At 47.5% G+C, this 22,266-nt stretch overlaps 1 protein-coding gene across 1 annotated transcript in view; it reads left to right on the forward strand.

Annotated features, from left to right (window-relative positions):
• LOC144823367 (uncharacterized) overlaps positions 1-22,266 on the forward strand; it is an 888,205-nt gene that overhangs the window by 407,149 nt on the left and 458,790 nt on the right. Inside the window, exon 6 of the mRNA XM_078681837.1 lies at positions 4,647-4,735. Coding sequence (XP_078537963.1) covers positions 4,647-4,735 — 89 coding nt within the window. The remainder of the gene's footprint in view (positions 1-4,646; positions 4,736-22,266) is intronic.

Raw genomic sequence — 22,266 nt, forward strand, 5'->3', positions numbered from 1 at the left:
CCTGTGAACAGGAAAATGTCCTCCATCACTGCCCCACTCCAGGGGACCCACATTCCTCACGGAACTCCCTACCACAAAGAGAATGGTGGTCCAAACCTCCACTTTGCACGTAAATCCTGGCGCATATCCAACCACCCTGCCAGATCGAAATCCAAGAGGTAGGCCTATTTAGGCAAGGAAATGTTTTCTCCCACCCGCCTGGCATTGCGGTCAGTGAACACTGCATGTCTTTTTGTCCTCTATTCCCACGCTCTGTGAGCTTAGTTGCACAGTTGCTGATTACGGTCCTGGAGGAGGCCTAGGCTTTTCTCTCCCAGGCTGTTGCCAATGGACCGCCATCTGTGAGAGGTGGAGATCAGAGGACTGTGGTCTCCGGCGGACTCCGGACTCCACATCCACCTGTTGGAGCTCCAAGTAATTCATTTGGCATTGAAAGACTTTCAATCCACTATCTAGGGAAGGCTAGTGAAGGTGTTCACAGACAACACCACCGTCATTTGGTACTGCAACAAGCAGGGCGGGTGGGGTCATGGACCCCTTGGCAAGAGGCCCTGTGTCTCTGGATATGGTTTGAACAGCAGGGTATATCCTGGGTGCTTCAACATCTGGTGAACTCTCTGAACACAGAGCGTACAAACTCATTTGCAGATGACTCGTGGATCGCAAATGGCATCTCCATTCGGAGGTGGTGCGAGGTCTGTTTGAGCAGTGGGGAGAGCCTTGGTTAGATCTGTTTGCCAGAGATGAGAACACGCAATGTCAGCAGTTCTGCACCCTGGAAATTCCAAGGCAGCTCTCAGTTGGAGAGGCTTTTTGTCTTGAGTGCAGCTCACGCCTCCTGTATGCATTTCTGCCCATACCACTCCTGTCCTGAGTTCTCAAGAAGATCAGGAATGACCAGGCCCAAGTCATCCATGTGGCTCCGGATTGGGTACAGAGAGTCTGGTATCCTGAGCTGTTGAGCATGGCAATTGGTCATCCAATCAGGCTGCCCTTTGGAAAAACTGATCCAGCGGAAGGCCAGGGATGAACACTTCACAAACAAATATTTCAATGGGGCCCGTACACATTTACCCAAATGCTCAACCACACTCCCTGTTAAATCCGCTAGGGTCAGCAGGGGAGGTTTCTTCACCAGAACCTGTCAACGCTCCTCCTTCTTGCATGGAGATTGAGCAGCGACATGTGCCGGATTTTGACCTTCCTCCCGAAGTCTGTAACGTTATCTTGGTAGGAAGGCATCCCTCCACCAAGACGGTTTACGCCTGCCTTTGGGCAAACTTTGTTCCATGGTTTACAGAAGGACAAACTGATCTCCTTTCTGCCCCCCTTCTCAGGTTTTCCTGTTATTCCTTTCCCTTGCCCAGCAGGGCTCTGCTCTGAGCACTCTGAAGGGCTATATCTCAGCTATTTCAACTTTTCTGCAGTCGCCTGATCAGCAATCTCTCTTCAAATCCCCTATTGTACATAGGTTTTTGAAAGGTTTACAACATTTGCTTCCACCTTTGCCCTTTATTGTGCCCCAGTGGGACCTCAATCATATCCTCACTTTCCTTTGTGCTCCCTTTGGGCCTTGCACAGTTGTCCTCTCAAACTACTAACCATCTAGACGGCCTTCTTGATGGCAAAAACATCTGTCCGGAGGGTCAATGAGCTTCAGGCCTTGTCATCCAATCCTCCTTATTTGAACATCTACCTAGATAAACTGGTGCTTTCTACAAGAGCTTCATTTCCCCCGCAATGGTGACTCTATTTCACGTAGGCAAATCCATCTCTTTGCCTCAGCTTTACACTCCACCTCATTCCTCCAAGGAAGAGGAGTGACTTCACTGTTTGAACCCAAAATGAGAATTGTCGTTCATTGATTGCGCACAAGAGTTCTGAGTGGACATCCAACTCTTTGTGAGGTATGTTGGAGTGAAGAAAGGATGGCTGTACAGAAGAGCTCCATCTCACAGTGGATCGGCTCTATTAAAATCTGATATGCATTGGCTAAGAAACAACTCCCTGAGGGTTTGCATGCTCATTCCACCTGGGCTAAAGCTGCAACCACTGCTTTGGCTCATGAAGTTCCAGTGCCGGATTTTGCCAGGAAGCAAATTGAACTTCCCTGCACACACTTTCCAAACACTCTTACCTGGACAGTCAGGTCCATAGGAATGGGCACTTTGCCCATTCGATCCTGTCTGCAAGACTTCCTTTTGTGAAATTTGTCCTCAGACCCACATCTGGGGAGGTACTGCTTGGGTATCTATTCTAAGGTAAGGAATCTGTGGCTAGAAGTCTCTAGCAGATGAAAAAGTTACTTACACTCAGTAATGTCTTATTTGGTAGAGACTCTATTTAGCTGCTGATTTCTTACCGACCCACCCATCCTACCAGGTCTGAAACGGATTTGTAGAATCAGCGCTTTCGTCTTTCTGGGCTCTAGTTTTCCACACCAGTTGTCAATGTACTTTGTGGCACCTTGATTCTGGCATGGTAAGTAATGGACATCAGCGCGCTGGGGTGGTGCCTATCTAGGCACAGAGCACACCACTTCCAGCGCGGACAGTGCCGAAGATGCCACATGGAGCTTAATGTTGCCACCTACCTGCGCACAGGGTTACAGCTCAAAAATAAAATCCGGATCCAGGCTGACGGCTGGGGATAATTCTAAGGTAAGGACTCTGTGGCTGAATAGTCAGATAAGTAACTTGTTCATTATGTAGTTTCTTTTGAGGGCATGTTTGTGGAGATGTGTATTTGTATATTCACTATCGAAGTGTTTGTTTTTATTTCTTGATTCATTTAATATGTTATCAAATTATAAATAAATATATAGAGGCTAATTTACTTCTATTGTGCCATAGACTCGAATATATGAGTTATGGGAAAATAAAGTTATTGTAAAAAAAAAAATTGAAAAGTTATTTTACAATCATTATTACCACATGCTATAGATTGCAGTAGCCTCGCTTCTGAATTGTTTTGACAAGTGTAAAAACGTTTACATTAATTATATAGGCTTGGTGACGGAGCAAAGACTTTTTAAACATTCCACTCTGCACAGCAGAACCAAACATGGGCTACCCCTACTCCCTTAATTGCATGAAATAGATCTTTAAATTTCACAATTCTGTGAGAGCATTTTGAGAGATATAGTTTGAATAGCAACTGATTAAAATCATACGGTTTCAATAGAAATGTTTAAAAAATACCTATTTGCACTGAACTTCACATTGATTTAAATAATTTGAGCCCACATGTATGAGGGAACCATTTTTGGGAGTTCCTAGCTGCAACGTTTTGCGACTCGCAATTAGGAAGTCGCAAAATGCACTATACATGTGTATTTATGGCACATTTAGAGATTCCTAATGGTGTCCCAAGAGACCTACTTCATCAATATTCATGAGGTAGGTCGCAATTTTCGACCCACTGGAAATTGCTAAAAACACAAAGATGGTGGCCTGCTGGGGACAGCAGACCACCATGTCTGTGTTTGCTTTTAAATAAAGCAACTTTTTAGGTCGAGTCTGGGCAGTGCAAGCGCTGATCTGCAATACATGCTGTATTCAGGTAGGGACTTGAAGTGCTGCCCAGTCTCCACCCATATTTTTTATTGGCTTGTGTCATTGTCCACTGGAAACTGTTGCTGTTCATTGGTCAATAGGCTTAGTAGTCCCTCCTTAGTACCGACTTGTCTCATTTTGTAACCTCACATGGTAATACCCCCTCTACGAGTGTTGTCACGCTGTAGGTTTTAATTACAGCCTCCCAGCACTATTTTCTCAAATAGCTTTGTCATGTCTGCTTTTGCAGGCAGGATACGCTATCTCTAATGCGTTTTAATTTTTTCTATATTTTATAGCATAAGCGCCGAGCACATGTGCAATACAATAGAGCTCGCATTTGCGAGAGTTTAAGCTATTGACGTTGTAAATGTTAATGCCTTTTATTTATCTGTTTTAAAAGCAACACATAAATAAAAGGCATTTTCATTTGCAATGCCAATAGCTCAAACTCTCGTAAATGCAAGAGTTATTACATTGTAAATGCTTGTTCATTTTTAAATGCAGCCCGTTTTCCTTAAAGGAAAAGGTGATGCCTTTCAAAAAGAAAATTGAAATGTTTCAGTTTAATTTTTTAAGAGTAGGCAGTGGCCTATGGGACCACTGCTTTCTCCTAAAAAACGTTTTCGCTACTATTCCCAAAGGGAAAAGGGTCCCCTGGTGACCCCTTCTCCTTTGCGACTAGCTCACCATCTACTTGAAGTAGGCGGTAAAATGCGCCTGTTTTGCAACCGCATTCTGGTCGCAAAACATTCATAATCCCCCTGTGACTCTCTATTAGGAAGGAACGCCCTTGACACGCCCTTCCTAATACCGCCTTACAAACCCTATTTTGCGAGTCGGTAATAGGTTACTGACTCTCAAAATAGGGTTAGTACATGCCAAAAGGCTCTTCAGTGTTCGCAAACTGCCCGATTCACCATTCGTGACTGCTGAAAATGTGGCCCTTGGTTTGAACTACATTTTATTCGACCCAAATTAATTGGATTATTCATCACGAGGTTTGCACCGTCAGGTTTTCAATGGTGATGTTGTTTCACATTCACATTCCTTAACCGTGGATAACTGAAATTATCTGTTTATATTTTATAGGAAGGTGATCTTACTATTTATTATGAGATGGAAAAGGGGGAAATGACTTCTTCCAGGGGTATTGTCGAAGTATGTCCTGACACTCACAGGTATGAAACAAATTAGTCATTGTAATCAATATGTCCTTATTGTTGTGTTTGTCGGCGCTTTCATATATTGAGTATTATCCACAGAAACGGTTGCTTTTCTTATTCAAGTTTTAGTAACATTAGTAAAGGGTTGATGGAATTGGGTTGGTTGTATTTTGAATAGGTACTACAGAAATTTCAACCTACCTATATACTAAAATCAAAAATTAACCACCTCTATATCCTGAAGGTAAGTATACGTAGGGAAGTATAGATGTACTCTTTCACATCTACTTATCTTGATGATATAGTGCAAGTTTATATAGTGGATTCAATAGATGAAGTCTATTTTTAAAAATATTTTGATATCACACCATGAGTGGTTAACATTGCTGAATTAATGTTTTAAGCATCATGAGCTCCCATTATGATTTTGCCAGATTTTGATGTGCTGATAATGGAACCCAGAATTTTGATTCTCATATTAACATGACTAGAGAATCTGGATTTCATTAAAGACATGGAGGCTGACATTATGCATTATTCCTTTAATGCAGTCCAAGCAGCCGCTTACATCACAATATTAAAAGGTTCCAGAATAGAACAATAGCGACACATGAAAGGCATGAGCCATCAACAATCTGCCTCTTTTAAATGTGGAGGTAAATAAGTTCATGAAACTTGAAACATCAAAACGATCTTCTGATAAGCAGGATGAAGGAGAAGGAAGAACGAAGGTAAAACCAAAGGCCAGACGACATACAGTTAAGGAGCGTTACCTGAAAAGAGAAAGAAGTAAATGTCTCTTGAATGTAAAAAATAGTTTCAAGCTTATCGAGCTAAAAGGAACAAGAGATGAAACAAGCACTGTTAATAAAAAGTACAGTAATAAACTGTAACAAAAACAGCATTTAATCATTGCAAGACCACCAAGGGGTGGGATGGGAGGGATAATGTCAGCCTCCATGTCTTTATTGAAATCCAGATTCTCTAGTCATGGTAATATGAGAATCGCAATTTCATTACAAGAACGGAGGCTATATTATGCATGTTGGTAGCTTTCTAAAACAACATCAGACATATGTTCAATAGGCTTGCAATAATGACGTGCAGAGGTGCTAGCACTTTTGACCAGTCAGCAGCTTTGAGAATGTCGTCCATTTTACCTCCAGACCAGAGAGATTTACTGGCCATAGCACCCCTCTAAGGGAGTGAGTTTGAAATGTATTTAAGTCAATACCTGCTAAAGTCATAAGTCTTTAAAAAAAAAAAAAAACATTATATTTCCTTTTATTTTCATATATAAAACAAAATAAAACAAAGACGTATCTGGGACATCACACTCGGTTACAATGATCAGCAAAAATTTGGGATATCTATAAACAATGTGTGGGGCCAACGAGACACCGATGCGTAAATCATTCAATATTGGCGCGACTGCATACAATTAAGCTGCGTTAGATGCGCTACGGTGCTCAGTCCCCGTCACCCACCAGGACAGGATAAAGAAAGGCGTATCGCCCCTAGATCCGAAAAAGTACAGTCAGGATAATCAACAAAAATATACTCGCCACAGCCTACACTAACTATACTAACACCCATCCCCCCACCCTCCATATGGCTTTCGCCGAACCCCAACTAGCAGTGTGCCTGTCGCCCCATCTAACTAAATACTAAAAAATAGAAAATGGAGGAGGGCACATTCGTACATGCCGCCGGTCCCCCCTCCCCCCTGCCAGAACTAAGAATCCCCAGGAGTAAAACCACGAATCTATAAAGAAGCAAATATATTACTCAACAGGGGAAACTGTAAAACCGCGCCCAACCTCCCACAAGAATCACGGTAGCCAATCCCACATCCATCAATACCACAATGTCAAATCCAGGCAATAAGTCTTATCTTTGTCCCTTCCGATCGGACGCGTGCACCCCTTCCGGACGAATCGCTGCCTCCACAGGATAGTCAAAGTACAAGAAAAGCGCAGCAAAGTTCAAACTGAGGCGAAGCCAAGCAGTAATGTCACTGAGAACACCAGCAGGTCCGAAGACTCTCCCAACCACCATGAACTCCCAAAGTTGTTTCCTCCGCCATCTCAGTGGAACTGGCGGATAGGGGAGGGACGCGGTTTCAAGCCCAAAACAGTTCTCAGCAGAAGTTTCCGGAAAGGGGGCATCGATTAGACCTCCCACAGTCAGCAATGATAGTAAGCTTGACCTTCCTTTTAAAGCACCGATCTCGTTCTTATCGGCCATCACATCAGCCAGCGGCTCCGACACCTCTCGTCGCACGGGGCCGTCTTCCTCTCTCGAAATGGCTATCGTTGGTACCTCAAGTTGCCTCATTCCTTATAATGGAGCAGGGCCCGTTCCAATACGCCCATTTGCAAACAAACGGGCTATCAATTTGCGGATAAGGGCATCCACATGAGTATGGAGAGCCCCAATGGCAGCCAGCACCATTCGTAGTGACGGTCCACTCTCAGTCCGCTCCACAGCTTCTAGCCCGATATCGACCATATTCACGTCCCCCAGAAAGCTCGGTCTTCCCGGGGGGAGAGTCAATAGTGGAACGGACAATAGCAGAGGGGGACTCAACGTTCACTGCTGTTTCGGTCTGCGTTCCGTCACCGCAAGCGAAGATCCCAACCCGGCGAACGCCGGCGAGGGGGCATCCGGGCCACCGGATCCGGGACCTCCGCCCACAGCCTCAGTCGAGCTTCGTCACCCCTCCTTCAATGTTTGCAAACTCGGCAGACCGCCATCAAAATCGGGCCAAGAAAACCTCCCCAGAAATAGACCGGACCCTGCCACACACCCACGGCCGATGTTGTTCAACTGGAGCCCGGGAGGGCCATTACTCGAGACCCCGGCTCCTAAGCTGGGCTAGGCCGCAAACTTTAACACGACGTAACTCGGTCCACCCGACCGGTAGAAATCTCGGGATCGCACCATCGAGCTGCCGTCTGGTTTATACACACGGAGGTAGGGCGCAAACACAGGATAAATTATAGGAACATCTGGCAGGAGACGGAGGTCGGCGGAGCCGGGAGCCTAGGCAGCCAGCTTATTCGGTAACGTAGCTCCTCGGTGAGTCATAACAGTTTTAATTGGTTAACATCCTGAGGGCGAAGAGCAAACATTCTGCGATCATACTCTCTCATGCAGTCCGCAACGCAAAGTTTTGGACATAATTCAAAACGTGGGTAAAAGATTGAATCAGACATATTCTTTGTTCTTCTATAAATCTCAAATTTGACTCCGAACATGTTAACCCCTTCCATGCTCATGACGGAACGGTATGTATGTATGTATGTATGTATAGGCATTTATATAGCGCACTACTTACCCGTAGGGTCCCAAGGCGCTTCGACCGCTGCGAAACCCTTCCTGGCTTCCCTGAGAGATGGTCCCTTAATGGGTATCTCCAGGGTGAGACCAGGCATCCCCGGCGGTCTGGTGGGGCCGTTAGTGAAGATGAGGCAAGCTAATGCCCAGAGTTGCCGAGTGTGATCGCTGATCAGAGTGGGCACCGAGGCGAGAGAATTATCGAGTCCGCTGACCCTGGTCCAGAAACCTGCCGCGCCGGGAATCGAACCCTGGTCCCGGGCCGTCCTCTGCTCTCGGGTCTGCCGCCTCTAACCAGTGAGCCACACTACTTCACGTCATCAGCGTCGGTGCTCCGGTGCTGATGACGGAACATTTCCGTCATGAGTCAATGTGATTTATGACCCTTCAGCACTGCAGCGAAATTCGCGCAGCACTGAAGGGGTTAAAAGATATATTCATAGTCTCCAGGGCTTTGACATCAGAGACCCTTCTGCATGAGATTAGGCATAGTAGAGTAGCCAGCTTAATGATAAAGTTTTTTTTTATTGAGGAGATTATTAACAAGCCAGTTATTGAAAAGATCAAGGATTAGTTTGATATCCCAAAGACTTTCATATTTAGGTTTAGGAGGTCTTATTATATGAAGGCTTTTCATCACTCTACAAACAATGACATTTTTACCTAGCGTTTTACCATTAACAAGGACATGATTAGCAGAAATAGCCTATCTATAGCAATTGATAGTTCTATAACTGAGGCCTTTATCAAATTGTTTAACAAGGAAGTTATCTATGTCAACAATAGGTGCTTCCAAGAATCCAGGTTCCTTTCCAGGCACCAACGTACCCAGATTCTCCATATGTTGTTATATCTGTAGTAAGTGACTGGGACCCAAGACTCTCTGAGGAGAGTTGCAGCCGTCGCCAAAAGTCCTGAGATTTCATTGGATCTCCTGACACTCAAGGCAAGAAGGGTTAAACTCCTGTTCTGAATTAGGGGGTGAACTTCTCTTTCTACGTCTGCAAGAAGATTCTCTAGGGTGTGAATTAAGAAGCTAGTTCTAGAGTGGTGGAGAACCTTGCTTGAGATGGCCAAAAGGGAGTTATTAGGACAAGGAAGCACTAATCCTGTCTCACTATCTGAAGAACTCTCTGAATCATGGCAAAGGGAGGGAATGCGTACACCTTGGCTCCTTTCCAAGATTGTAGTAAGGCGTTGACTGCTAGAGCACCTGGGTCGGGCATCCAGCTGAACTTGTTCTCCAGTTGAAAGGTTAGTCTGCTCGCAAATAAGTCTATCTCTAGAGGGCCCCAGATTTTGTTCACGGTACTGAACACAGAAACATTCAGTTTCCAGAATCTTGAGTTCCAGTCTGCATTCGGCTTTGAGAGCGATCTTATGTTCCAGACAATAGAGCGATCCTATGTTCCAGACAACATCCAAAGTTTCTTTGCTAGATTCGAGAGGTCCGCAGATTTGGTGCGCTCATGAGGGCGTAAAGCCAAGCTGTTAGTGCTAAATAATTTATGTGGTGAGATGATTTCTCTTGTGACCATATACCACCAGTGTTCTGATTGAGACGGCAAGCTCCCCAGCCATGAAGGGTCGCATCTGATTGTAAAATAAACTCTGGTTTTGAACCAAAGATTGCTTTTCCGTTCCAAACGTCTAGGTTGTCGAGCCACCAGGCTAGTTCCGATTTGGCTTCTTGATCCACACACATCCGATCTCCGTACAAGAGGCCAGTTCTTAGGGCTCTCGCCTTTACCCTTTGGAGGGCCCGATAGTTGAGGGGACCAGGAAAGATGGCTTGGATGGAGGAGGAGAGGAGACCCGGAATCCTGGCTAGCTCTCTCAGAGATAAGTCTTGCTGTTTCAGGACGTGTCTTATTTCCTTCCTGATTTTGATAATCTTTTTTGAAGGTAGTAAAAGGAGACATTTCAATGTGTCTACTGTGAAACCTAAGAGATCCAGAGATCTGGAAGGGGACAGAATTGATTTATCTTTGTTTATGATGAATCCTAAACTTTCTAGGAGATCCATCACAGTCTTCAGGTCTTTAGCTAGTTGCGAAGGGTCTTGAGACATTATAAGAATGTCGTCTAAGTAAATGATTAAATGAATGCCACTTATTCTTAGAGATAAGGCAACAGGTCTCATGACCTTGGTGAAGCACCAAGGGGCAGAGGAGAGTCCGAAGGGGAGAGCCTGAAATTAGTAAAGGTGATTTTTCCTAGACAAATTGAAGAAAGGGTTGGTGGGATTCGGCCATAGGAATGGTGAAGTAAGCATCCTTTGGGTCTAGTTTGACTAGCCATTCTCCCTCTAGAGGTAATTCCCTCAAGAGATGGATGCCCTCCAGTGTCTGTAAACCAAATATTTGTTTAGTTCTCTTAAGTTTATGACAGGTCTCCAACCTTTGTCTTTCTTTTTTACAAGAAAGAGTTTGCTTATAAATCTTAAAGTTTCTAATGGGACCTCTATTATGACTCCTTTCTGAAGCATAGCGGAGATCTCCTCTATTATTTTTTGTAGCTCTGGAGAGAGAGGCATGTCTCTTGGGGAAGAAGTTTGTAAAGGTATGTGAGTCCAATCTATCATAAACGATTTAAAGAGTAAACTTTTGGGTTTTGCGAGGGTTCTTTATCCGCCATGTCAGTTAGTTTTGGATTTATTTTAGTCGAAACGACTCTTTGTCTTTCTGCATTAATGCTAGCGTTGGCATTACCCAGTAAAATTAATGCTCTCTGGCTTCATCACCTGCTGAGATTGGTGTTGAGAGGGGTGCCATTGATGTGGCTGTCTTCTGTCTTCAGGATCTAGGATTCTGGCTAATGGTCCCAGTACGTCGAGAACACATCTTTAGATGAGGATGGCGAGTCATCACTAAGCTCTTTGTTAAAATCAAGGTCCTCATCACTGTCCAAATCAAGGACAAATTCATCTGAATGGTCAGCTGAGATACCCTCATTTTCTGAATCAGAGTCTGTAATATAATGAGCACACCGGTCTTTTGTGCCGCTAGGGACACAAATGTAGGGACACCCAATGTAAGACGTGCTGCGGGGGACACCATCGTAATTTGTGCCGCTTAGGACACCGGAGTAAATTGTGCCGCTAGGGACACCTTTCAAATTTGAGGTGCGGGGACCTCCCTTCATGAATGAGGTCCTACGACATCCCAACTCATTTGAGGTGCTAGGACCTCCCATGGTGCTCTTAGTATAAGGCTCGGAATAATTACTTTTTTTTGCTTTTTTACCCTGGTTAATAACTGGAGGGTTGAGACAAGTTGGCCCTTGAGGGAGATAGTCTTGAAAGGGGAGGGGTCTTTTAGAGGACATACCCTCCTTAAATGTATCTAAAATACAAGATCTCATTTCCTTTTGAATTTTGCGACGTGATCCTGAGGGAACCACTCAGAACTTCTTGGGTGTTTTAGATTTAATGGGGAAAACATTTCTTCCCCTAAGGCTGCGGTTCCCAAAGTGTGCGCCGCGGCGCCCCGGTGCGCCGTGATGAGCAGCCAGGGGCGCCGCGCCGCCACGCAGGATGTGGGTGATATAAATTGCAGCCCAACATGTGGGGGTTAAAATGCCACCTTCGAAATGGTTTTGCCCAGCACAGCCATACGCATCCATGCGTACGTACGCACTCACGCGTCGTACTTAAGCTGCGTAGGCTCACCATTACTGCCTTAGCACGCTTGTACCATTGGAGGAACGCTGCTGTTGACCCCCGTGCCCTGCCCTGCCATGCCTCTCCTCTCCTCGTGGGACCCTGTTCAACTAAAATCGGTAAGCAAGCACATCTCAAACGAGGAAATGTGACACACAAACTCGTCAGCGTCAAAATATGTCCTCATTCAAATACCTCATCTCTGCACTCTCCCTATGCAGACACGTTATGCTGCCTGACTCCCCAGCACTAGCTTCCTTATTTTCTCTCCCCCTCGCCAGACCGTATTATTTCTCACCTGAATCATAATTCTCAGATAGGGGGATGGTATGCGTCATTTAAAGCAATACCGCCACCCCGAGTGTTGAAAATAAACCTGTATGGAGGCACCAGTTGTTGCTGTTATAACTGAGTCTGAAGCATAAAATTGTACTTGCCCAAATAAATTATGTATGTATCTTTGTTGCTTAACGTCCCTTATGGGTAATACATAACGGATGCATTTGCCTCGATGAGGAGGTTGCACACAGGAGCACTGTTGCCTCCTTATGAAAGATTTTGGTCCAAAAAAATATGACTAAAATGAAATCATGTAAAATCAGATGTCCTGTCTTTACCACCTACCTAAGAGAAACACTTAAATTGCAATATAATTTCGAAACACGCTGGTTTACCTCGCCAATAAATGTATTGGATCAATTAGTATTAACACGCATCTCACAGGCCCATACAACTTGTTGGGAATTACTTGTGATCCAGAAGCAAAAAAAGTCAATGAAAGCCTTTTTGCAATAAATGAGAGCCTCCAGAGATGTGGATCTGCGGAAAAGAAACAGAACATTAAAAAAAACTAAGAACGCTACCATCAGCTCATTTGCCTCATACACCAACATGCAAATCCGACTCTGAATAGGAAGGACTTGCTTGCTCCTTTTACCCAGGACAAGCAGGCAGGATGCATTTTATTGATGGATGACATCTTATCAGGTACATTACAGGAGGAAAAAGTGACGTGTGCAAGTTACAAAAACGTACAAACTACAAGTAGAGGTATAATACTGCAATAAATGGCAGACACTCAAGCACAAGAACAAACGTTATGTAGGCAATGGTGGCACTTGTAAAAATATCTAAAGCAAACAAAATGTAAGAGGTAGCAAACAGTGTTACAAGGAAAAGGGACGTGTGCATGTTACAAAATAGTTCCAAACACAGGTAGAAGGATAATACTGCAATAAATGGCAGACACTCAAACCACAAGAACACACTGGGAAGGCACTTCCATAGTCATGGAGAATATAATTTTCTGTACTGGAAGGTCTTCCTTCAGATAATAGAGAGGGTGTGAGTTAAATTTGGAAGTGTCTTTGAAGGAGGAGAACTTTGAGGTCAGTTTTGAAGGCCTGGGAGGAGGTGGTGGCTCCCGAACACATGCAGACAAAATGGGTTTTCTCTGAAAAAAAGGCCCCAAGCAGGGCGAGTTTGTCACTCCCTGGTGAAACTAGTGACTGGTAAACGGAGTGTGGCTGATCCAGGGGCCGCCATGTCCGGGGCGTCTCCGTGCAGCAATACTTTGATGAACATGCTCTCTGTTCATGACTCCAGTCTATCTGCGGCTCAAAGCTGTTCTGCTGCGCTCCCATTGTTGCTTTATGACAGGTGCCACGCACAATGCCTGAAGGCTCTTTATTAAGGATGTTATTTAGTTTTTGCACTAATGCAAGCGTTCTGTACTTGGCCCTTGATGCCCTGTTTTGGTGCTGACTGCTGTGTGGTAAGCACGTGGTTTTACCAAATGCTTTGCAGTCTATCTATCCCACACATCTCTTCACTCAATTTCAGTGGGGGAGGCATGGGCCCTCTCGACCAGTAGTAAGGCCCACCAGGATGTTGCAGATGGCTCAAGCCCCCTCCAGGAGTGAGAGGGAGGGTGGGAATGGAACCATGAATGTGGTGGGGGTATTCAGACTGGGGGGTATATTTTAATATACAGAAGTTTTTTAACTATTGTTGTGTGGTTAAAATAAATTGTGTGTAAACATATTTGGCTATTAATCTTGTATTGTTTCTCACTTAACGAGTTTTTATTAAACAACTGTTATCATCTTGTTTTGTTACAAATATGATTATAATACCTTCATTGCGTCCCAATTACTTTAAGGAAGACAACAGGAAGTACTCCTGAGGTCGGATTACATCCCGCCCACCGGTAAAAAAATGGTGGGGAGCCACGGCCAACTGCCGATTAGGTCAAGGGAGCCACTGGTCAAAAAAGTTTGGGAACCACTGCCCTAAGGGGTCAAGGATAATGTCCTTAGAGGATGATGGGAGTTCCTCTTATAGATTGTAAAATTCTTGATCATCTTCATCAAGATCAAGGACATACTTATCAGGTGTGTCTGAGGATTCTATATCATTAGATTTGTTATCTCCCATATTGTAAAGAGCTTTATGATATTTTGTGCCACTAGGGACACCCAGATGTTTTGTGCCGCTAAGGACACCCAGATGAGTTGTGCCGCTAAGGACACCCAGATAAGTTGTGCCGCTAAGGACACCTAGATGAGTTGTTCCGCTAAGGACACCCAGATAAGTTGTGCCACTAGGGACACCTTGGGAGTTTGAGGTGCGAGAACCTCCATTAGAAGTTGAGGTGCTAAGACCTCCCTGAATTGATGAGGTGCTTGGACCTTCTATATTGCTCTTATCAAAGTTTTTACTTTTCTTAAGTCTTTTACCCCTTAATTCAGTGATCTTGTCAGAGTGGAGGTTTGGAATTTCTGAGATTTTGTCCTCATCAAGGAGTGACCTTTTAGAGGACATGATCTGACTTAAGGTCTCAAACATGCAGGACCTCAATTCCTTATGAAGGATTTTTTGCAGGGCTTCGTTGTCTATGTTAGGAGTAGGGGCAGAAGCCTTGTCTGAGTCAGAGTCAGACATGGTATATAGGAAATGTTAACTTGTAAAAAGTGGTAAAGCCCTTTAATGAAAGATAATTAGGGAGGATTTCCCTTAATTATAGTGACCAGGTCTATAGATGAAGAAATGTCAAGAGAATAATTCCTCTCTTATTATAATGAATTTTGTTATAAAATGTTGAAAAGGCCATTCAAATGAGGATTTCCTGCAAAAAAAAAAACCCTTTTACATTTTTTTAATAAGTTTGTAAAACAATAGCAACTTGCGGATGAAATCCAAAATAGTAAAAGGTAGCGATACAGAGCCACCTTGGAGTGCGCAGCTTGCATCGGTGGAAAGAGGTGAAAAACAGGAGTTAAAAGAAGACATTAAGTAAGCTCATTATGGCATGAGGAAGTAGAACAAGGATGAAATTGAAGAATAATCGTTTACACAAAAAACTAAATAATAAAGTTCGATTAAACATCTAAAGATCTTTAAATATATTCAAACATTAGAAATAGTACATAAGCTGAAAGATAAGGCAGGTTAATCTGGTCAGTCACGCAAGGATGGGACTAGGGAAGGGGGTGTAGGGAGATCTCAGTAAATTGGAAATCGGTATAGAGGCAGAAGGAAGGGGGGTGGGGTTAAGCCACACACTAGAGAACTTCAAAATAGAGATACAAATGAATAATGGTAATGAAGGAAAATGAACTTATCTGCTTGGAGCCGCATTTAAAAGAGCAGGATTGTTGATGGCTCATGCCTTTCATGTGTTGCTATTGTTCTGTTCTGGAACCTTTTAATATTATGATGTAAGTGGTTGCTTGGACTGCATTAAAGGAATAATGCATAATGTAGCCTCCGTTCTTGTAAATGGAACCCAGAATCTCTAATTCATGCCAGTATCCTTGCACCAAAATTCCAGCAATTATGCAATGTGTCCCTGGATTGAGGAATAGTCACATGATTTTTAGGTCTCGCCTGAGACAATGTGCTTGCGCATTGCTGGTGAGATTATAGTAAGGGGAAAAGAAAAGTCTACCAAAGAGCTTTAAGTGCATGTGAGGCATTCAAGCGCAAAGCTGGCATCTGGACTGCTTTCGCCAGCGCGCGCTCGGCCTCACTTCCTGCTCCCCCTTTTACTTTCGTTATCACTCACACCCCATATGTTCGTTCCCTCCCACCCTTTCTTCGATGCCAGAGGGCTTAGGAATGCGGATTATGGCCAGTGCATGTGCCTCACCATTTGCTCCCGCCCCACCCCCGCATCAGACTTCAAAGGCTGCCGCCCCCCGCATCAGACTTGAAAGGAATGCACTCCCCGCTATGTTGTTCTTTTAGCCCTACACTCGCCATGCATTAGCTAAAGCTCACCAGTGGGCCTTTTGCCCCTCACTAAAAGCTCCTCTCATCACATCTCTTTCTTGCTCTCGCACCCACGTTCTTACTGTTACTCCTTGCTCTCTTTATCTCCATTCCTTCCCTGTAGTTCTCTCTTATTCTCGCGCTCTCCCTCACTCTCCCCGTAACATCCCTCTCGCTAACCTAATTTCCCTTTCAATGCTGAATATTAAAAAATATAAGCAGTCGCCAGGTGTTTTTAACACAATTTTCTTCACTTTCTATGTGTGCACCACTCGTGTGTTATTTTTTTTTCTCCTCCTACCCCTTTCTCTACGTCTCTTTCTCGCTCTCGCACCCACGCTCTTTCTGTTACTATTTGCTCTCCTTCCAACTCCACCCTCCAACTCCAATTCCACACTCCAACTCCAACTCCACCCTCCAACTCTACCCTCCAACTCTTCCCTCCACCCTCCAACTCCACCTTCCAACTCCAACTCCACCCTCCAACTCCAACAAATTCATCTGAAGGGTCAGGGTTGACACCCTCATTTTCTGAATCAGAGTCTGTAATATAATGAGCACACCGGTCCTTTTTGCCGCTAGGGACACCCATGTAAGACGTGCCGCGGGGGACACCATCGTAATTTGTGCCGCTTGGGACACCGGAGTAAATTGTGCCGCTAGGGACACCTTTCAAATTTGAGGCGCGAGGACCTCCCTTCATGAATGAGGTCCTAGGACATCCCAACTCATTTGAGGTGCTAGGACCTCCCATGGTGCTCTTAGTATAAGGCTCGGAATAATTACTTTTTTTTGCTTTTTTACCCTGGTCAATAACTGGAGGGTTGAGACAAGTTGGCCCTTCAGGGAGCTCGTCTTGAAAGGGGAGGGGTCTTTTAGAGGACATACCCTCCTTAAATGTATCTAAAATACAAGATCTCATTTCCTTTTGAATTTTGCGACGTGGTCCTGAGGGAACCACTCAGAACTTCTTGGGTGTTTTAGATTTAATGAGGAAAATATTTCTTCCCCTAAGTGGTCAAGGATAATGTCCTTAGAGGATGATGGAAGTTCCTCTTATAGATTGTAAAATTCTTGATCATCTTCATCAAGATCAAGGACATACTTTGGCGAGATTATAGTAAGAGGAAAAGAAAAGTCTACCAAAGAGCTTTAATAATGCGGTTTATGACCAGTGCATGTGAGGCATTCAAGCTCGAAGCTGGCATCTGGACTGCTTTTGCCAGCGCGCGCTCAGCCTCACTTCCTGCTACCCCTCTTACTTTCGTTATCGCTCACAACCCATATGCTCGTTCCCTCCCACCCTTCTTTTGATGCCAGAGGGCTTTTGAATGCGGATTATGGCCAGTGCATGTGCCTCACCATTTGCTCCCCGCCCCCCGCATCAGACTTCAAAGGCTGCCGCTCTCCCGGCCCCCCGCATCAGACTTGAAAGGAATGCACTCCCCGCTATCTTGTTCTTTTAGCCCTACGCTCGCCATGCATTAGCTAAAGCTCACCAGTGGGCCTTTTGCCCCTCACTAAAAGCTCCTCTCCTCACGTCTCTTTCTCGCTTTCGCACCCACGCTCTTTCTGTTACTCCTTGCTCTCCCTCCAACTCCACCCTCCAACTCCAACTCCACCCTCAAACTCCACCCTCAAACTCCACCCTCCAACTCCACCCTCTCAACTCCACCCTCCAACTCCACCCTCTAACCCCACCTTCCAACTCCACCCTCCAAATCCAACTCCACGCTCCAAATCCAACCCCACCCTCCAACCCCACCCTCCAACTCCACCCTCCAACTCCACCCTCCAACTCCACCCTCCAACTCCACCCTCCAGCTCTACCCTCCAACTCCTCCCTCCAACTCCACCCTCCAACTCCGCCCTCCAACTCCACCCTCCAACTCCACCCTCCAACTCCACCCTCCAATTCCAACTCCACCCTCCAACTCCACCCTCCAACTCCACCCTCCAACTCCAACTCCACCCTCCAACTCCACCTTCCAACTCCAACTCAATCCTCCAATTCCAACCTCCAACTCCACCCTCCAACTCCACCCTCCAACTCCACCCTCCAACTCCACCCTCCAACTCCACCTTCCAACTCCACCCTCCAACTCAAACTCCACCCTCCAACTCCACCCTCCAACTCCACCCTCCATCTCCACCACCCTCCACCTCCAGCCTCCACCTCCACCCTCCAACTCCACCCTCCAACTCCAAATCCACCCTCCAACTCCAACTCCACCCTCCAACTCCAACTCCACCCTCCAACTCCAAATCCACCCTCCAACTCCAACCTTCAATGCCACCTTCCAACTCCACTCCAACTCCAACTCCACCCTCCAACTCTACCCACCAACTCCAACTCCACCCTCCAACTCCACCCTCCAACTCCACCCTCTAACTCCAACTCCACCCTCCAACTCCAACTCCACTCTCCAACTCCACCCTCCAACTCCACCCACCAACTCCAACTCCACCCTCTAACTCCAACTCCACCCTCCAACTCCACCCTTACCCTCCAACTCCAACTCCACCCCCCAACTCCAACACCACCCTCCAACTCCACCCTCCAACTCCACCCTCCAACTCCACCCTCCAACTCCAACTCCAGCCTCTAACTCCACCCTCAAACTTCACCCTCCAACTCCACCCTCCAACTCCACCCTCCACCTCCACCCTCCACCCTCCAACTCCACCCTCCAACTCCACCTCCAAATCCAACCACCAACTCCACCCTCCAACTCCACCTTTCAACTCCAACTCCACCCTCCAACTCCAGCTCCACCCCCAACTCCACCCTCCAACTCCATACTCCAACTCCACCCTCCAACTCCACCCTCCAACTCCACCCTTCATCTCCACCCTCCAACTCCACCTCCACCCTCCAACTCCACCCTCACCCTCCAACTCCACCCTCCAACTCCACCCTACAACTCCACCTCCAACTCCCCCCTCCAACTCCACCCTTCATCTCCACCCTCCAACTCCACCTCCACCCTCCAACTCCACCCTCACCCTCCAACTCCACCCTCACCCTCCAACTCCACCCTCCAACTCCACCCTCCAACTCCACCCTCTAACTCCACCCTCAAACTCCAACCTCCACCCTCCAACTCCAACTCCACCTTCCAACTCCAACTCCACCCTCCAACTCCACCCTCCAACTCCACCCTTCAACTCCACCCTCCAAATCCAACCTCCAACTCCACGCTCCATCTCCACCCTCCAACTCCAACTCCACCCTCCAACTCCACCCTCCAACTCCACCCTCCAACTCCAACTCCACCCTCCAACTCCACCCTCCAACTCCTCCCTCCAACTCCAACTCCACCCTTCAACTCCATCCTCCAACTCCACCCTCACCCTCCAACTCCACCCTCCAACTCCACCCTCCACCCTCCAAATCCACACTCCAACCTCCAACTCCAACCTCCAACTCCAACCTCCAACTCCAACCTCCAACTCCACCCTCCAACTCCACCCTCCAACTCCACCCTCCAACTCCACCCTCCAACTCCAAATCCACCTCCAACTCCAACTCCACCCTCCAACTCTACCCTCCAACTCTACCCTCCAACTCCACCCTCCAACTCCAACTCCACATTCCAACTTTAACTCCACCCTCAAACTCCACCCTCCAACTCCACCCTCCAACTCCACCCTCCACCCTCCAACTCCACCCTCCAACTCCACCCTCCACCTCCACCCTCCACCTCCACCCTCCAACTCCACCCTCCAACTCCAACTCCACCCTCCAACTCCACCCTCCAACTCCACCCTCCAACTCCACCCTCCAACTCCACCCTCCAACTCCACCCACCAACTCCACCCTCCAACTCCACCTTTCAACTCCAACTCCACCCTCCAACTCCACCCTTCAACTCCACCCTCCAACTCCAGCTCCACCCCCAACTCCACCCTCCAACTCACCCTCCAACTCCACCCTCCAACTCCACCCTACAACTCCACCCTACAACTCCACCTCCAACTCCCCCCTCCAACTCCACCCTTCATCTCCACCCTCCAACTCCACCTCCACCTCCAACTCCACCCTCACCCTCCACCCTCCAACCACCCTCCAACTCCAACTCCACCCTCTAACTCCACCCTCCAACTTCCACCCCCAACTCCACCCTCCAACTCCACCCTTCAACTCCACCCTCCCAAATCCAGCCTCCAACTCCACGCTCCATCTCCACCCTCCAACTCCAACTCCACCCTCCAACTCCACCCTCCAACTCCACCCTCCAACTCCAACTCCACCCTCCAACTCCAACTTCACCCTCCAACTCCACCCTCCAACTCCACCCTCCAACTCCAACTCCACCCTTTAACTCCATCCTCCAACTCCACCCTCACCCTCCAACTCCACCCTCCAACTCCGCCCTCCAACTCCACCCTCCAACTCCACCCTCCAACTCCACCCTCCAACTCCAACTCCACCCTCCAACTCCACCTTCCAACTCCAACTCAATCCTCCAATTCCAACCTCCAACTCCACCCTCCAACTCCACCCTCCAACTCCACCCTCCAACTCCACCCTCCAACTCCACCCTCCAACTCCACCCTCCCTCCAACTCCACCCTCCAACTCCACCCTCCAACTCAAACTCCACCTCCAACTCCACCCTCCAACTCCACCCTCCAACTCCACCCTCCATCTCCACCACCCTCCACCTCCAGCCTCCACCTCCACCCTCCAACTCCACCCTCCAACTCCAAATCCACCCTCCAACTCCAACTCCACCCTCCAACTCCAACTCCACCCTCCAACTCCAAATCCACCCTCCAACTCCAACCTTCAATGCCACCTTCCAACTCCACCCTCCAACTCCACTCTCCAACTCCAACTCCACCCTCCAACTCTACCCACCAACTCCAACTCCACCCTCCAACTCCACCCTCCAACTCCACCCTCTAACTCCAACTCCACCCTCCAACTCCAACTCCACTCTCCAACTCCACCCTCCAACTCCACCCACCAACTCCAACTCCACCCTCTAACTCCAACTCCACCCTCCAACTCCACCCTCCAACTCCACCCTTACCCTCCAACTCCAACTCCACCCCCCAACTCCAACTCCACCCTCACCCTCCAACTCCACCCTCCAACTCCACCCTCCAACTCCAACTCCAGCCTCTAACTCCATCCTCCAACTTCACCCTCCAACTCCACCCTCCACCTCCACCCTCCACCTCCACCCTCCAACTCCACCCTCCAAATCCAACCACCAACTCCACCCTCCAACTCCACCTTTCAACTCCAACTCCACCCTCCAACTCCAGCTCCACCCCCAACTCCACCCTCCAACTCCATACTCCAACTCCACCTTCCAACTCCACCCTCCAACTCCACCCTTCATCTCCACCCTCCAACTCCACCTCCACCCTCCAACTCCACCCTCACCCTCCAACTCCACCCTCCAACTCCACCCTACAACTCCACCCTACAACTCCACCTCCAACTCCCCCCTCCAACTCCACCCTTCATCTCCACCCTCCAACTCCACCTCCACCCTCCAACTCCACCCTCACCCTCCAACTCCACCCTCCAACTCCACCCTCCAACTCCACCCTCTAACTCCACCCTCAAACTCCAACCTCCACCCTCCAACTCCACCTTCCAACTCCAACTCCACCCTCCAACTCCACCCTCCAACTCCACCCTTCAACTCCACCCTCCAAATCCAACCTCCAACTCCACGCTCCATCTCCACCCTCCAACTCCAACTCCACCCTCCAACTCCACCCTCCAACTCCAACTCCACCCTCCAACTCCACCCTCCAACTCCACCTTCCAACTCCTCCCTCCAACTCCAACTCCACCCTCCAACTCCATCCTCCAACTCCACCCTCACCCTCCAACTCCACCCTCCAACTCCACCCTCCACCCTCCAAATCCACACTCCAACCTCCAACTCCAACCTCCAACTCCACCCTCCAACTCCACCCTCCAACTCCAACCTCCAACTCCACCCTCCAACTCCACCCTCCAACTCCACCCTCCAACTCCACCCTCCAACTCCACCCTCCAACTCCACCCTCCAACTCCAAATCCACCCTCCAACTCTACCCTCCAACTCTACCCTCCAACTCCACCTTCCAACTCTAACTCCACCCTCCAACTCCACCCTCCAACTCCAACTCCACATTCCAACTTTAACTCCACCCTCAAACTCCACCCTCCAACTCCACCCTCCAACTCCACCCTCCAACTCCACCCTCCAACTCCACCTCCACCCTCCAACTCCACCCTCCACCTCCACCCTCCACCTCCACCCTCC

Source organism: Lissotriton helveticus, chromosome 3_1 (genome assembly GCF_964261635.1).
Source record: "Lissotriton helveticus chromosome 3_1, aLisHel1.1, whole genome shotgun sequence".
Taxonomy (NCBI): Eukaryota; Metazoa; Chordata; class Amphibia; order Caudata; family Salamandridae; genus Lissotriton; species Lissotriton helveticus.